General features: G+C 42.5%; 1 protein-coding gene across 1 annotated transcript in view; it reads left to right on the top strand.

The window, feature by feature from the left end:
• The window catches only part of LOC121853227, a 74620-nt gene that overhangs the window by 30970 nt on the left and 25542 nt on the right, over nt 1–18108 (top strand). Inside the window, exons 11-24 of the mRNA XM_042347234.1 lie at nt 49–339; nt 1155–1445; nt 1864–2163; nt 2401–2688; nt 3261–3569; nt 3786–4064; nt 4290–4583; nt 4882–5120; nt 6418–6582; nt 7256–7432; nt 10430–10606; nt 15190–15396; nt 16672–16728; nt 17895–18068. Of these exons, the coding sequence (XP_042203168.1) occupies nt 49–339; nt 1155–1445; nt 1864–2163; nt 2401–2688; nt 3261–3569; nt 3786–4064; nt 4290–4583; nt 4882–5120; nt 6418–6582; nt 7256–7432; nt 10430–10606; nt 15190–15396; nt 16672–16728; nt 17895–18068 (3248 nt within the window). The remainder of the gene's footprint in view (nt 1–48; nt 340–1154; nt 1446–1863; nt 2164–2400; nt 2689–3260; nt 3570–3785; nt 4065–4289; nt 4584–4881; nt 5121–6417; nt 6583–7255; nt 7433–10429; nt 10607–15189; nt 15397–16671; nt 16729–17894; nt 18069–18108) is intronic.

The raw sequence follows: 18108 nt of genomic DNA, 5'->3' as shown, positions 1-18108 counted from the left end.
TATACTCATACAGTAACTCACGTCTTACCCATTGCATGACCTTCACAGCCCCAGTGGCATGGAGGCTCTGGCAAAGTGTAAACCTGGTCGAGTCTTCCCCTCCGGTTCGAATTCGGCGATTGTGACATGTGAGGCTGGTTCCTGGGTCCTGCCCCTTCAGGAGATGGGAGGAGAGGCTATTTGTCTCCCCAAGGGCTTCTGTGGTCAGCCTTGTCAACACGGAGGGGCATGTCGCTCTGATGGCAGGTGTTGGTGCCCCGAGGGGTTCTCCGGCCCCAGGTGTGAGGTGATGGAGTGTGTGGCGCCGCCCAGAGTGTATAACGCTGCCCTCGTGATCAGGTAATGTGACCCTTGACTTGGAGTATGTGATCCTTGACTTGGAGTATGTGATCCTTGACTTGGAGTATGTGATCCTTGACTTGGAGTATGTGATCCTTGACTTGTAGTATGTGATCCTTGACTGGGAGTATGTGATCCTTGGCTTAGGGAATGTGGACATAGACCTACTACACATGGACATCGAATTACGAATGTTGTTCCTAACGTAAAGTACTACATACAGTGTCTTCAACAATCAATACAATACAATAACTCTCTCTACTGCTTTCAATGTTCGCCATCCACCCACCAACCCACCCACCCACCCACCCACCCACTCACTAACCATTCCAGCCCATGTGTGAGGGTCGTATATCGGGCACTTTATCGGACTGCCCTCTCTGTGTTGCTAGGACTCGGCTTTCAACATTACTGCCGCGATATTTACCGACACACCTGTAAATATAGACAGGTTAAAATATATATCCTCAGACTGACTTTATTGTTGGATGGACCCAGAGAGAGAGACTTTGAATACTAGCACCACAGTCTCTTTTTTTTGTCTCATTGTTTCTCTTTGCTTTCTCTTTCTATCGACGACTCTCTGTTTTCACATTTCTCTCTTTATCTTTCCTCTCTCTCTCTCTCTCTGTCAATTACTTTCTTTCGATTTCTCTCTCTCATTTTCACTTTCTTAACTTCTCTCTCTCTTTCTACTCTACCCTGTCTCTATCTACATCTATCTATCCTAGTCACTCTCTCACTTTCTTCCCCCCCCTCTCTCTCTCTCTCTCTCTCTTAAATCTATCTCACACTGACCCTCTCACCCCCACCAGGAAGAACCATGCCAGAGCTGAGTGTCGCGACGGCTACACCTTCAAGAATGGGATGACCTCTCTCAACTTCACCTGTGTGGCAGGTTCGTGGCTCTTACCTGGCCTTGATGCCGCCGCTAGCGCCAAGGAACAGGTGTGTGAGGCTCTCTGTTCCCCGCCCTGTGTCCACGGAGGCAGGTGTGTAGTGCCAGGGGTGTGTCGATGCCCGGAGGAGTTTGCCGGGGATACCTGTCAAGTGGTCAGGTGTTTCGATCCAGCGCCTTATGTCGGGAACGCCGTCATGAGATACGAGTGAGTGGTGACCTTTAGAGAGAGAGAGAGGCATACATACATACATACATACATACATACATACATACATACATACATACAGAGAGAGAGAGAGAGAGAGAGAGAGAGAGAGAGTTTCCATGTACAAATCTTTATTTGTTTTAATATACTTGACCTCTAGATCTATTTCACACTAATAACTTTAACCCTGCTCCCCCTCTCCTCACACCTATCGATCTCCTTCACGCCTGTCGACCTCCCCCAACCATCACACCTGTCGACCTCCCCCACCCTCACACCTGTCGACCTCCCCCCTTCCTCTCACCTGTCTGATCTCCTTCACGCCTGTCGACCTCCCCCAACCATCACACCTGTCGACCTACCCCACCCTCACACCTGTCGACCTCCCCCCTTCCTCTCACCTGTCGACCTCCCCCAGCCCCATTACCACCCAAGCTGTGTGTCTCCAAGGCTACCTGCTGGGGAAGGACTGTGCTACCCTCAACATTACCTGTGTCAATGGCCAATGGGTGCCTGATACTGCTGGCCTCAACCTCAACGATAACAAGCTAGAGTGCCACCCCGTATGTCAAGAGGAGTGCCAGAACGGAGGTACTTGCGTGGCACCCAACACCTGTGCGTGTCCTGCGTCTTACGATGGTCCACTGTGTAGGCAGGCAAGAGGGAACGATTGTGTGTCGCCGCCTCCAACCATCACGAACGCACATTTAAATTATAGGTGAGTGAGTAGTGTTGATTGTAGTGCTGTAAATCATTGTCCATTTTATCCCGACTTATCCATTTTGTCCTGATTTATACATATTTGTCCTAACTTATCCATTCTTTTCAGATTGTTCTATTTTGACCGATCTTATCCATTTTGTCCAACTTATCCATTTTTGACCAACATCCATTTTGTCCAGAATTATCCATTTTGTCTGACTTCTCCATAATGTCATTGGTCTGCCACTCACAGCTCCACAGTTGGGTTGGCTGAGTGTACTGCTGGCTTCGCTCTGAGCTCGGGTGAGACTCGGATTAAGTTTGTATGTAACTACGGCCAGTGGACCTTCCCGAACAGCCTTAACCACCACCCTGAGTGCCGCCCCTTGTGTGTTGGAGGGTGCCAGAACGGCGGTGTATGTATCGGTGCCAACCAGTGCCACTGTATTAATTCATATACAGGGCCATTGTGTGAGAAGCTTCCACCACCAACCTGTCTCGGCCCTCCCTTGCCGATACCCAACTCTGTCATACATATAAGGTAAGTGTACTCCCCATTAGGTAATCTCGTCCCCATTAGGTAAGCTCCTCCCCATTAGGTAAGCTCCTCCCCAAAGCTCCTCACCAAAGCTCCTCCCCATTAGGTAAGCTCCTCCCCAAAGCTCCTCACCAAAGCTCCTCCCCAAAGCTCCTCCCCAAAGCTCCTCACCAAAGCTCCTCCCCAAAGCTCCTCACCAAAGCTCCTCCCCCATTAGGTAAGATCCTCTCCTCACTTGCCTCACTAAACACCTCCATTTATTACTAATTCATTCCGGTGTATTAACGCAAGTGACTGAATAATGATGATGTGTGTTTAATAGAGAAGTAATTGTGTGCAGTAGATGTTTATTTGTGTATCATCTAGTGAGTTGAGTTAGTTGAGTTAGTTGAGTTTTGTAGTTTGTTGTAAATTAAAGTAAAATATGATATTGTAAATTTTGGTGTTGTGTATTTAGAGTTATTTTTAATCCAGTAGTGTACAAGGAGAGTGTTGGATTGTTTTGTTTCCAGGTTACAGGAGAAAACAAATGCCATCTTGTTTACTTAATAAAGTTTGTTGCATCACCGCTACAGCCCTCGTGGTCTGGTGGTGGCGTGCCGGGCTGGCTTTACCTTACCTTCGGGTGCCAGCCAGGTGGAGCTGTGGTGCCTAGAGGGTGCCTGGTGTCCGCCTAACACTCCCCATGACGTCTGCATCCAACCCAGCCAGAGATTAGCCTGCTTCCCTCAGTGTGACCCGCCCTGTCTCAACCACGGGGAGTGTGTCACGCCCAACAAGTGCCGCTGTCAGGAGCCCTATACCGGCGAGCGCTGTCAACTCCTCCGGCCGGAATTTTGCTGGAAAGAACCGCCTACCTTCCCCAACGCTTTCATCAAATACAAGTGAGTGTGGGAGTTCTGGGTGTCGCTGGGGAGGGGATGAGAGAGGTGGGGGTGAGGGTTTGTTGCTGGGGAGGTGATGGGAAGATAGAGGAAGGACTGGAAGCTGGGTAGGGGATGAAGGAAGGGGGAGAGGATATGGACGTGCATATATAGGGAGAAGACTTGTATTTACGTATAATATATGTTGCTGCCTCTGAAACGGTGATGATCTTACAGTTCATCAAGAGCTTCAGTGACGTGTAAGTCAGGGTACTCACTGGGGGCGAAGACCTCTGATCTGTTGCTGGAGTGTGTGTCTGGGGAGTGGATGGTGCCTGCAGGTCTGGGGGAGGAGCCACTGTGTGTCCCCAGCTGTGTGCCCCCCTGTGGTAATGGAGGCACCTGTAACGGCCCCAACACCTGTGCCTGTCCCGCCGGCTTCCATGGCCCTCGCTGTAAGGCCCTCCTTTGTACAGCACCACCGTCCACTGTACCCTTCTCTCATATGCAAATTAGGTATGGCTGTATTACTCTTTTACCATGTTGGTATACACAACCTTGGATGCATATGTATATTTCTGTATTCCTTATATTTTTTATAATTATATGACGAAACAGTTACATCTAACACACAGAATTCCCTTATGTGTATCCTCGAAGTATTACATCTGGGGTTAAGTACCAAATTCACAGCCTAAAAAAAATATGTCTTATGATCTCTCCTTCTCCTGACGGTGACAGTCCTGGGGGCAACGAGGCGATTGTGTTATGCTTCGATAGATATGTTATGTTTTCCGGGAGGCGTCTGGTGAAGGTGGAGTGTGTGGAGGGCACTTGGAAGACGGTGGGCACACCATCCATGGCTGCTGATTCCCTGCGGTGCTCCCCCTACTGCGTCAAGCCCTGTGTCAACGGCGGTACTTGTGTCGCCCCGGATCTGTGTGCCTGTACAGACCAATACGTGGGCCCCTTCTGTCAGTTCCTCAGGTGTCGAGGAGCCCCCGATGTCGTGGGCCAGGTGAACATCAGCGTCAGGTGGGTGTTTTTGTTAGCTGGTCAGGTTAAGAATTACCAGGTATGGATTAACCCTTTGAGGACAATGGTTTAACTCTTCGAGGACAATGGTTTAACCCTTTGATCACAATAGTTTAAAATTTTGAGGAAAATGACTTAGCCCTTTGAGGACGATGGTTTAGCCCTTTGAGGACGATGGTTTTACCCTTTCAGGACGATGTCACAAAACACAGTTGTTTAAAAAATGTCAGAGTTTAAAGATTCATAAACCTAATATAAACACTTAATTACTATTACAGTACTATTATTATTATTACAGTGAGGACTGTCTCTCGGCTGAGGCCACCTGCTTTAACCACCACCGTCTGGAGACTGGCAACACCAGCATGACCTTCACCTGTCGCCACGGGTTATGGGAGCCTTTAGGCACCACCAAGATCAGAGGTCAGCTTGGGTGCCGACCAGAGTGCCCCCATGGCTGCCTCAACGGTGGTGTCTGTGTGGCACCCAGTACCTGCCGGTGTCTGGAGGGCTTCACTGGCCCTCACTGTAACAAGAGTAAGTCATTGGCACTTAGTTTCTCTATTATTTCTCTCTCTTTTTGTCTATTATTATCTATCTTTCTCTCTTTGTGTGCACCATTATCTCTCTCTATATGTATGTATGTATGTATGTATTGTTACGGAAACTGAGCAACTAAGAAAGCAAAATATCTTAAATTCCTTTACTTTAACTTTTACTTTTATTTTAATCTCAAAATTTTAAATAATTTCCTTACCTGTGTGTGTCTTGGGACTTTTTGGTTGGAATTATTTAGTTATAATACCTTGTAATACTCATGCCCAATTATGTAACAAATGACACTCTTTTTGTATTGTGAGCTTTTATAGTTATGTATTACTGTAGGTTTGGTTTTATATAATATTCTTAAAACAAAGTCAACACATAACACATATACAAGTGTGAACAATAATGTATTCAGCTGTACTAATAGTCGTTATAAATAGCTGGGCAGTAGAGTCCGCGGTGCACAGGCAGTGTAGGTAACAGTCGCTCAACTCCACGACGAAGTAGACAGGGAGAACAAGTAGCCGAGGTGGTGGGAGTAGGACTGACTTTGACTGCCAGGGTTAGAGTAGACATCACCTGTCACAGATGGCGCCCCCAACAGCCGGCGATGGTTTTCCACTAAACAGGAGCCATCTCATGACTCGTGTTCTTACTTGTTGACTGCTGGTTAACTAGTGGTTTGGGTAGTGTGAAGTAAGCTGGGCAGATAAAGGTGACAATGCAGTGTATATACATGGGACTGTGGCCCTTTTATGTTACAGTGTGTGTCTGTATGTATGGTGACCTGTGATGTAATGGTCGGCATGCTCTCCTCGCAAGCGAGTGGACCCGGGTTCGATCCACGGGCAAGATGAAACTATGGGCAAGTTTCTTTACGCCATTTGCCTCTGTCAACCCAGCAGTAATTTGGGACCTGGATGTTAATCGATTTGTGGATCGTGTTCCGGGGTAATGGTTAGCCAGTGCAGTTGGCGAGTTGTCCGGTCTTCTCGGACTATTCCTTGACAATGGGTCATGCAGCTCGTTAACTCAGGGTGTGGTTGTTGTGTTGGTGACAGCTTCTACACCTTAAACAAATTCTCGCCTAGATGGTCCTTAGCGCCGGCCATCCTCGTTACACGAGTAGCTATTATATTATTATTATTATTATTATTATTATTATTATTATTATTATTATTATTATTATTATTATTATTATTATTATTATTATTATTATTATGTATATCTATCTATCGATCTATCGATCTATCTATCTATCTATCTATATATCTATAATCTCACACAGGATACAGCCTGACCACCAAGAATCAGCCTTGTCACTTCCCTTTCTCTTACGCCGAGCGTTGGCACTTCGCTTGCACTGGCACTCATAGCTCCCGGCCCTGGTGTGCCATTCAGCTAGACGCCCAAGGCACTATTACCGGCTGGGGTGTCTGTGTGGCTGACCTAGGTGAGTGCCATGCTGAATTATAAGTCTTTAAGTGACTTTAGTTGAAATTTTTGAAGGTGCAGTCACTCAAAAGAAAGTTATCTATACTAAATTGTGTTGAGAAAATATGACACAGCGGACGAAGGATTTTGACAACCCTACCGAGACAACAGGAGTCACAGTGTTCACTCTGAAGTTCATTGACCACCCAGAGTACAGATAGTTTTTTGAGTGTCTGTACCTTACCTCTTCTTCACTTTATATTATTAAGTTACTTGCAAGTCACTTTTAAGTAATGTTTCTGTGATCCTACATTAGATTTTCATTAGCTTTGAAGAAAATTATAAATATCATAGCTATTTTATTTCAAGTTACTTATAAATTACTGATCATTATGAGTCATTCTCAATTAAGGTTTTATTTCGTCTTAAAATTTCTTTTAGGTCAAATTTTTAGGTCACTTTAAGAATGGTGATTTATCCATTTTTGGACGATGGCTTAAGACTTTATGGACAATTGTTAAACTCTTGGAGATCAATGATTTAACTCTTAATTTTTGGGGGGAATTATGGGTTTAAATCAATATCTCTCTCTCTCTCTCTCTCTCTCTTTCTCTCTCCTTCCATAACATTCCTCCTCCTCCTCCTCCTCTACAATCCTCCATACTACGTCTCCCATATCCTCCATTCTACAGGAGAGAAGAAGGTGGTGGTAACAGAGGGTGGTGAGGTGTGTACTCTGCCCTTCACCTACGGCGGGATCACTAGGTGGAGTTGTATTACCTCACCAGGTCGTTCACGCCCTTGGTGCGCCGTGAGGGTGGACTCAGCCGGACTCTTGAGCTCTTGGGACCACTGTAACTTGAACTGGGGTGAGTCTCTGGCTGCAAGGTTGGTTCGATTATGGTTGATTTGGTTGTGTTTGGTTATATTAAAGTTGGTTAGGTTAGGTTGGGTTCGGTTGGGTTGGGATGGGATAGGTTTGGTTGGGTTACGGTCCGTTGGGTTGGGTTTGGTTGGGTTACGGTCCGTTGGGTTAGGTTAGGTTAAATTAGTTGGGTTTAACTGATGATATATCACTCCTACATAAACATCAGTTAATATTTTCCATTATATAGATTGGATGATCTGAAGAATTTTCTCGTCTGCTTATTTCACTTAACCTAACCTAACTTAACCTTACCTAACCTATACCAAAGACATATATGATGTCACAATTATATGTAGAAAATATGGTATAGGTATAAAAATTTTTGTTTATTTATTCTGCTAATAAGATACATAACAGTTGTAAATTATAATGTATATGACAGTACTTGTAAGCGTGTCACTGAATGTATCTCAACAAGCAGAATCAGTTAACAGTTGTCTTTATATACTGTAGTACATGTTATTGTCACAATAAATTCATAATAAACAATATCTATAAAAGGAATAAAAACATTATTCAATAATTTTGTAAATTTTATTTATTATTTTATGAACATGTCAGCTGGCCAGGGGGAGGATTGACCGGCCAGGGGTGGATTAGCCGGTCAGGGGTGGAGTAGCTGGCCAGGGGGAGGATTAGCTGGCCAGGGGGAGGATCAGTTTGCGATTGGTAGGAACTCATTCATGACGCGTACAACTTCTGTCAGCGGTACGCGGTGGAGAGGATCTTCACAGGTGGTCATTTGAACAACCATGTCAAGGAGTTCAAGTATTAGTCCGTTATCAGTGATATAGTCCCTGACGTCCCGCACCAGCTGTCCAAAAGAGTAAGTGTCGGACGCAGCAGAAGTGACGCCACCAGAGGCGAATTCCGGTGCAATCCAATATCTTGATTTTTTACCGCGGTTTATATACTTGTCGTGGTCTGTTGCTTTTCCAAAGTCGATTATATGGACGGTAGAATCTTTTTCTTCGACGGTAATTGTTATATTATTTTTTTTAAAATCATTATGAAATATATTTTTCTGGTGAATCTCACATAAGGCTTCCGCGATTTTAACCAGTGTGTGAACCTTTTGTCTTGTGGTGGCATAATTGATGTACTTATCATAAGTTATACCGGTGTAGTCCATGATGACGGACGAATCTTCTTGACACACTGCGTGTATACGGGGGGCACCACCGGCACCGTCAAGCTTCCTTTGAATCTTCACTTCTTTAATGAATGTCGCATAATTTACTCTTTTCATTTTTTTTAAAACCTTAAGGTCCTTATTATACATTATGAGGTCAACTATCCCGAAACTCCCTGCCCCAAGTCGCCTTATAATTGGCATTGTTTGCACCTCCGTAAGAGACAGCAAAATGTAATCGGGTGAGTTGGAATGGGGAGAGCAATGAGAGGGGTGGGAAAATGAGGGGGAGTGGATGAGTGAGAGAGGGAATGGGGAGATGAGGGGGGTGTGGGTAGATGAGGGAAGAGGTGTTGATGGAGTACAGTGGGGTAGAGTTGTGTTGCTCGTTGACATGCGAGACAGAGCGGTGCGAGTGGAAGTAGTGAGAGGAAGGAAGGGGTGTGGGGTGAGGGTGGGTGAGTGACGAGGTGTGGGGAAAGAAGTGTGGGGGGGAATTGAGATGCTCTTAGACACAAGAAAGGGGGTGGTGAGAGAAACGAGGGGGGGAGTAGTGAGAGTAGGTGTAGGGAGTGGAGTGGGTTGAGGAGAGTGGGGAGTGGAGTCGGTAAGTGGTTTTTTGCAGCACAGGAGCCGCTTCATTTTACGCCACCCGGACACCACTGTTTTCGTTATTTTGTTCATCGTGCAACACCAACACATACTAGCACTTCCTGTACACTGACAGTAGTCGTTTGTCATCAATGGGCAGAGAATTATTGTAGTAAGAGGTAACAGGACATTGTCTTTATAGTATAGTTGATGTAGTGTAAGATGATAGTGAAGACTGTAGATGATGTAGTGAAGATGATAGTGAAGGTGATGTAGTGAAGATGATAGTGAAGGTGATGTAGTGTAAGATGATAGTGAAGGTGATGTAGTGTAAGATGATAGTGAAGGTGATGTAGTGAAGATGATAGTGAAGACTGTAGATGATGTAGTGAAGATGATAGTGAAGGTGATGTAGTGAAGATGATAGTGTAGACTCTACACTATCATCTTCACTACATCACCTTTTCTATATTTAATTTCTTTTTATTCTTATTGTTTCGTCCACCAGGCCACGTTGTGGGTCGATGACCTGTGCCCGGGTGGTTATTCCCCTTAAAAAAAAAAAAAAAAAAATATTCATAAATTTTCTTGAAATTTTTACGGTTTCATTCCCATAGTTTTCTGTACATTCTGACTGATAATTATCGCTATATGGTGAATCATATTTTCATTAATGTATTAAGAAAAAAGTATAAAAAAATTTCAAAATTGGACCCATATTCCAATGATATTTAGTCAGTATCTACATTGAACTATGGGCTGCGATTTTTTGTGATTTTAAATTTATTGGTCTTTCTATTATATTAATGGTATCGGATTTTTTTAATGAATTGAGTAAATATTTCTCGTCTATGCAACATACATAATATATGCTCTTGATGCCACATATAGCGATGACACTTGGTGAACACAATGTCTTAAAATGTCACAGTTTAGGGTAAAAAAAAATCAGATTCAGAGCTTTATTTTGACTGTACCTTCTTGAATAACATAGTGGGTCCCGTTCTCAAACTGTCTTGCCCAACCATGACTTACACACACACCCATAAAACATAGCAATTAATCATTACTCCACTTCTTCCTCCTCCTTCTCCTCACCTCTTCTTCATCTTCCTCACCTCTTCATCCTCCTCTTCACCTTTTCTTTCTCCTCAACGCCTCTACTACCTCCTCTTCATCCCCTGCTCCTCCTCTTTCGTCGTCTTCCACCTCCAGGAGTACAGGAGGTATCACTGACCGTGGGGTGGGAACAGTGCCACCTGCCAGTGAGTCCCGCGGGTCAAGTCCACCAACAGAGTGGGAGCGAGCCAGAAACTTCAAGACCCTCCTGCCCAACCTCTCTCACCTCCTTCATCGCCTCCCCTAGTGTCTCCTTCTGCATGGTGGATTGGGGTCAGTACCAAATACCTTATCTACCTGTCTCTTGGTTTTTTTGTAATTATTCAGGTAGAAACTTTCCTTTGATTTTAATTTTAAGACATTGGAAATTAAATCATGTTCCTGATATATATACAGTATATATATTTCTATTAACAGTAGGAAAACTACATCTTTAAAGTTAACATTTTTGTAATTGACGTTTTAACATTGGAATAATCTTATAGAAATGAAATAAAGAAACATTATATATTTCCAGGCATAAAGAGAGACCCAAAAAACAGTATTTTTGTAATATTAAATACACAAAAATATATATGCTTACTGTCACTGTGTCTGTCTGTCTGTCTGTCTGTTAATCACATTGATCAGTTAATAATTTAATCGTATTTATTGACGGAAATAATATCACAAGAAGACTAGACTCAAGACCTGAGAGAGAGAGAGAGAGAGAGAGAGAGAGAGAGAGAGAGAGAGAGAGAGAGAGACCTTTCTGCTGATGAGGGGGAAGGAAATTGAATTTAGACGGTCAGCCCATTCGGAATTGTATAAAAAAGAAGTAAAAAAAACAGCCTGGAATCGCCTGTGAAAAAAAAAACCCACACACACACCAAAAAAAATTATATTGTTAAAGTACAGACAAAAATCGTCATGTAAAAAAAAAATAGCGTCCAAAAATATAATTTCTGATTTTTTTTACGAGAGAGAGAGAGAGAGAGAGAGAGAGAGAGAGAGCAGGTTAAAGTTGACTATAACAGATATTAAATTTACAGAGTCAGTGAAAACAAATAAACCACAAACACAAATATATATTTTTGCCTCATTCCTCATCCCCCATTAACAAAAAACCATTAATCTCCACCAACACAAACACATTAGTAAGTAGAATCCGTCCTAAAGACAGGGCCTGCCTGAGGTAAAACCCGAATTTTAACTCCAACGCGACAAAATCCCAAAGCACAGGTACAGAAGTCTATTTTCACTTGGTTTAGATTTCTTTATTTATTTTTTTTGGGGAGATGAAAAGAGAGAGGAAAGGAAAAAGGAAAGATTACAAGGAAAAGAAGAGAGAAAGAAAAGAGATGAAAGAGGGAGGTGGGGGGGAGGGAAGATTGCAAGAAAAGGATTTTAAAGGAAAGGTAGAGGGAAGGAGGGAAGGAGAGAGAGGTAGGGAGGGAGGGAGGGAGGGAGAGGGAGAGAGAGGGAGGGAGAAAAAGGTTTAAACATCCATTTTTGGGTTAAATCTCGAAGACTATTCCAAGTATCACCTCCACATGGGTGACTGAAGTATTTCTGACGATTTTTTAACAAGACGAGTTCAAGGGTGAGGTGAGGGTGTTTTGTTTAGGTGCAGTAAGGGAGTGTTGGGTCAGGGAGATGAAAGGGAGGTAAGGGTCGGGGGAAGAAGGGAGGGTGGAGGAGAATAATAGAGATGGTGGTGATAATTGTGGGAGAATGTAAATAATGATAATAATGATAATAATAATAATAATAATAATAATAATAATAATAATAATAATAATAATAATACCATAAGTTTTTTCTTAATTACGGTTTTCGAAATATTGAATATAACCCTCTAAGGCTTTATAACTATTCACCAATAACATAACCCTGATAAATTTATTACATGTGTAAATAAAGAAAACTATATGAATCGTGTTGAAAATTCCATTAGTTTTATGGAATCCAGACCAGGCCATATTAATTATTACCTGCATTCTCGTCAATTATGCTCGGAAATTGATGAACATATTTGGCTATTCATGAAATTGTTTGTGGGGGTAGGTGAGGGGTGAGAGGGTAGGTGAGGGGGTAGGTGAGGGGTGAGAGAGGGGTAGGTGAGGGGTGAGAGGGTAGATAAGGGGTAGGTGAGGGTGTGTACAGTTGTGGACTCGAGCTTCCTTGAACACTTTGGTGTAGAGTGAGGGGCGATATGATCGAGGTGTATAAATGGAAGTCAGGGCTAAACAAAGGCGATATAACAAAGGTACTCAAACTATCCAACCAGGAGCGAACTCGTAACAATGGTTTTAAATTAGACAAATTTAGATTTAGGCGCGAGATAGGTAAACACTGGTTTGGAAATAGAGTAGTGGATGAATGGAACAAGTTACCAAACATCATCATTAACTCGAATACGCTGGATAGCTTCAAACTTAGGTTAATGGATATATGAGCGATAGGGGTTGGGTGTAAATGGGACTGCCCAGTATGGACCAATAGACCCGCTGCAGTTTCCTCCATTCTTACGTTCTTAAAACATCTCCTTGTGAGTTACATAGTCTGTGATTAAGGACTACTGTTAAGACGTTCCCTGATACTGGCCAAAGAAAAGTGTCCGGGAATTATCGTCAACAACTGTTTACAACAAGAGAATTTTGTCCCTGGTTATAGTCATAATTTCAATGAGCATTTAGTCCAGCAAAGACGGGATAATCTTGTCCACAAATTTTATAAAGTTAATGGAATTTTGTCCACAACTGGCTATGATAATGTAATTTTATAATAACTGTTTATCATATATATCAATAAGAGAGAGAGAGAGAGAGAGAGAGAGAGAGAGAGAGAGAGAGAGAGAGAGAGAGAGAGAGAGAGAGTCCATTCATTCCGATCCCCGCAAAAAAAAAGGAGATTTATTTTTATTTCTCTCTTGTTGTCGGATAGGGAGGTGAGAGAAAAGGAGGGAGGGAGAGAAGCCGATTATTTCATTTTTACTTCTCTATTTCATCCACATTTCCTTTCTCCTTTTCAAGACTTATAGAAGAATTAAGTAACATTGGTATTATTGTGTGTGTGTGTGTGTGTGTGTGTGTGTGTGTGTGTGTGTGTGTGTGTGTTATGGTTTGTGTGGGATGATAATGAAGACAATGTGTATGAGTATGTATGTATGTATGTATGTATGTATGTATGTATGTATGTATGTATGTAATAGATTGGAGCTAACGTAACCTAACTTAACCTCATTCTCACCTATCCCTACCCCACCTCACTTCACTTCACCTATCCCTACCTCACCTCACCTCACTTCACTTCACCTATCCCTACCTCACCTCACCTCACCTCACCTCACTTCACAATATTACAGGTGATGATTGTCGTCTCCTTGGGCCTCATCTCTGTATCATGGTAGTGGTTACCCTTTAACATTCGCACCTCTCTCTCTCTCGTCCACTACCATGTTGATCATGTATCCGTAACACGTTTGTTTATCTACCAGGGTGTAACTGATCTAATTATGAGGGAACTGTGTGTAGATATTACTTTTAGAAGGATTATTTACATATTATCGCACTATAATTTATTGATATTACAACTATGACATTTAATTGGTTATTACCCCCTTAACTATTAACTATTTGATATAAACACCAAATATTCCCCCCTTAAGATATTCCAAGTTCATCTTTATATAAATTTTCTCCCCAAAATACACAAAGTTCTAGGTTAATATCACTGATGGAATACTTATTGAGTATTATTGAAGGACTTTGGGCTCTGAGTTCTGTAGGAGCATCGAGGCTACAATTATCCATGAACAACTATGTTGGACTGGCCATGTTCCCCGCATGGACGACAGTAGGCTGTCAAAGCAGCTACTTTACAGTCACTTAATGAATAGTAAACGTAACGCTGGCGGGCAACTGAAAAGCTATAATGATAATCTTAGGACAAACCTGATAAAGTGCCAAATCGACCCCCTCACCTGGGAGACGATCACTCCACCCCGTACGCTTGGAGGAGCACCACACGAGAAGGTGTCAATACTTTCGGGGTTAGCCCAACTGCATACCGAGGCAGATAAGCGCCAGCGCCGGAAAAACGCTGCCGCCACCCCTCCCGCACTAGATGTAGCCCTCCACACGTGCAACATATATGGACACCCTGCTGGTTCTGTACCGGCCTCTCTAGTCACTGCAGAACTTACCAATGAAAGTGACATCTTAAATTATTTATATCATTTTATCATTGCTGGATGACCGTCATATTCTATCTCGACCGACTTAAGTAGCTAAACACTTTAAATTTAAACACTGAGAGAAAAAGTGTTTACGGCCATGATCTTGATTTTAACCACTTTGTTCAAATTTTCAATACATGTACTACTGAACAACTGATTAAAGATCTGTTATCCGCAGTTTGATATCTGTATATTCACTCGTCCAAATGACATCTACAGTAAATAATTTTAGTTACTTATTCAACCCTAATTACTGCCCACTTATGTTTCTCAAGGTCACTTTTTTGGTGTTTATTTGTTACTCTTGATGTACGTAAGTAGTTAGTGTAGTGATCTTGGGAGGTAAAACTTCCCTAGGGTAGAGTAGACACAGTTAGACAGAAACAGAGATAGTCACAGGAACAGATAGACTAAAAGAGACAGACAGACAGATGCAGAAACAGACATACAAAACAGTGACAGACGCAGAAACAGACAGACAGATACAGAAACAGACACAGAAAGACAGACACAGAAACAAACGTACACAAATTCAGATACTCACACAGAAACGGACAGATACACACACACAGAAACAGACAGACAGACAGACAAACAGACAGACATACCATTCTATTAAATCCCATTACACACCCAGGCTACAGTCGTGTGGTCGCTACGAAGACCAAACAGGCGTGTGTGTTCCCGTTCATGTGGGAAGGATACCTGCACTACAGCTGTGTGGGGAAGAGGTCACAACAGCAGCGTCAGGAGGATAGCAGCTCGGGATGGGACCTGTGGTGTGCTGTGAAGATCCGTCCTGATGGGGAGGTGCTGGACTGGGATGTGTGTGTTGCTTATAATGGTGAGTGGTGGTGGTGGCGTTTCTTGTAAACAACGTATCAACAACAAAAACAAATAAAATAATCAACAACCATTTAAAACACAATCAAAGAAAATTAAGGAAAATTATAAACAACAACAACTACAAAAAAAAACTAAACAAATAAAATAATAAACATTTAAAAAAATCTGAAAATGAAAATCAATAAAAAATAAAAACTAACAAAAACACTTAACAAGAACACTAATAGAAACAGTGTGAACAAAAACACTAATAATCAGGTCTGTTTTTTCATTACACAGATAAATTGTTTCACTTGAGTTTAAACAAACGTCACTCAGAGTCTCGTAATTACTGCTGACTTGAGAATTGTAATTAATTTCTCTTATAGTTTAATTGCATTTTTTAACTCCTGTGGACAAAGTAATTCCATTTGGATAAATACAATTATCATAAATATACGTTTTATTCGTGTGTGTTGATGCATTCTGAAGTAGCCAATCACTGGCAGAGTATGTAACGTCATTGATTCTCAAGTAGCCAATCACTGGTAGAGTATGTAACGTCATTGATTCTCAAGTAGCCAATCACTGGTAGAGTATGTAACGTCATTGATTCTCAAGTAGCCAATCACTGGTAGAGTATGTAACGTCATTGATTCTCAAGTAGCCAATCACTGGTAGAGTATGTAACGTCATTGATTCTCAAGTAGCCAATCACTGGTAGAGTATGTAACGTCATTGATACTCAAGTAGCCAATCACTGGTAGAGTATGTAACGTCATTGATTCTCAAGTAGCCAATCACTGGTAGAGTATGTAACGTCATTGATTCTCAAGTAGCCAATCACTGGTAGAGTATGTAACGTCATTGATTCTTTAGTAGCCAATCAGGGGTATGTGATGTCATTGATTATGCATAGTAGCCAAGTAGTCAATGAATGGCTATGTGATGGCATTTCTTATATATACACTGTATATTAGCCATTCATGGGTTGGGTTTGTGACGTCACTGGTCATCTAAGTAGCTAGTCATACAGTAGGGTGTCCATATGACGTCACCGGCCATCACGTAGCCAATCGTAGATTGTGTTTGTGACGTCACTAGTCTTCTAAAGTAAAGTGAAAGCCGACACATAGAAAGTGAAATTTGGAGTGAAAGTAGACAAAGAAAGCTAAAAAAAATTACGAGTGGAAATAGGAGACAGCAAATTACAGTGAAAACAGAGAAATTAAATATTAAATCGAAAGTACATATGTAGAAAGTAGAGTTACAGTACTTTTGCCTTTCTTTACAGAAACAATTCCGGAGTCTCACTCCAGCAGCCCAGCAGAGATTTCCCCGTTGCTTACCTGTGAGTCTGTCAGTTGTGCCTTCATTAAGACATCCGTGTGTGTGGGGGGGTGGGGGGGTATCTGTGTGTGGGTGTGCTGGTTAGGTTAGGTTAGGTTCGGTTATTGTCATTTTAAAGGTTGATTGTCAATAGCAGTTCAGTTCATCCTGTAACAAAAAATTACACCCATTGCTAGTCCTTCCCTCACCCCTCTCCGTAACCCTCACCCTCTCCTCACCCTGTCCTCTCCCTCTCCCTCCTCACCCCCACTCCCCCCAAAAAGAGGGTTGAAAATTGCCAATAGAATTACTGTCTCACTGACGACAAAATTCAGGAACAAAAGTGAAAGGAAAATAAGGTTAGTTACGGTTCAGGTGCACTCTAAGAAGTGAAAGTAGGTGGTATGACTTTCACCACAGGTAGAGTCTGAGAGAAAAATAAAGTGAAAGTACATGAGCTTGAGAATACAGATACTTAATATAGATATTCTTTCAGAGTATTACATATATTCTCAAGATTATTTCAGAAGGTTTGAAAACTGTGTAATTGAACTGTCAAGAACATACCTTTTTTCCCAATACCTGAACCTACATATACAGAGGAGGGAGGAGGAGGGGGAGAAGGAGGAGGAAAAGCAGGAGGAGGAAAAGCAGGAGGAGGAGGAGGAGGAAGAAGAGGAGAAGAGAAGAGGGGGGGGAAAGAGGGAGAGGAGGAGAAGAAGAAATTACACTTATTTTCAATGTAATTTTACGAGTTCCAGTGGAAATCGAAGGGACATTGTTATTTCCACTGTACAGGGTGTCTCAAAATTTTTTTACACGCACTACCCTACAGATTTTCGTGAAGATTGCGTGAAGGATAATATATTACAACAGCTATATTGTCCTCATTGGTGGCAGAACCTCACACATCAACAAGTGAGGAAATTTTTTGCTGTTGTAATACAATGTCCTTCACGCGATCTTCACGAAAATCTGTAGGGTAGTGTATGTACATTTTTTTTGAGACACCCTGTAGGATCAGTGATGTTATATCTGTTGTATGTATCCAATCCAATCCATCCTAACCCACTCCAACCCACCCCAACCCACCCCAACCCACCCCACCCCAACCCACCCCACCCTCAATCCATTCCCAACTCAACCCGTATCTAATAATTATAATCTCTCTCGTTATCTCTCAACAAGTCCACCCGGTACATGTCTTCACGGTACAAGGCAAGAAGTGTTCATTGCCCTTTCACTACCGGGGTCGTAAGCATGTTGGGTGCACGATGGAGGATTCTGAACAGCCGTGGTGCGCTACCTCTGTTGACGACCAGCGTGCTGTGACTACCAGAGACTACTGCTATACTAACTGGGGTAGGTGTTAAAGAGAGGGGGGGGTGAGAGGGGTGGGGGT

The sequence above is a fragment of the Homarus americanus genome, unplaced genomic scaffold, assembly GCF_018991925.1.
Source record: "Homarus americanus isolate GMGI-L3 unplaced genomic scaffold, GMGI_Hamer_2.0 scaffold53139, whole genome shotgun sequence".
Lineage (NCBI taxonomy): Eukaryota > Metazoa > Arthropoda > Malacostraca > Decapoda > Nephropidae > Homarus > Homarus americanus.
The sequence above is the reverse complement of the archived record's forward strand: the minus strand, read 5'-3'. Positions and strand labels throughout refer to the sequence as shown.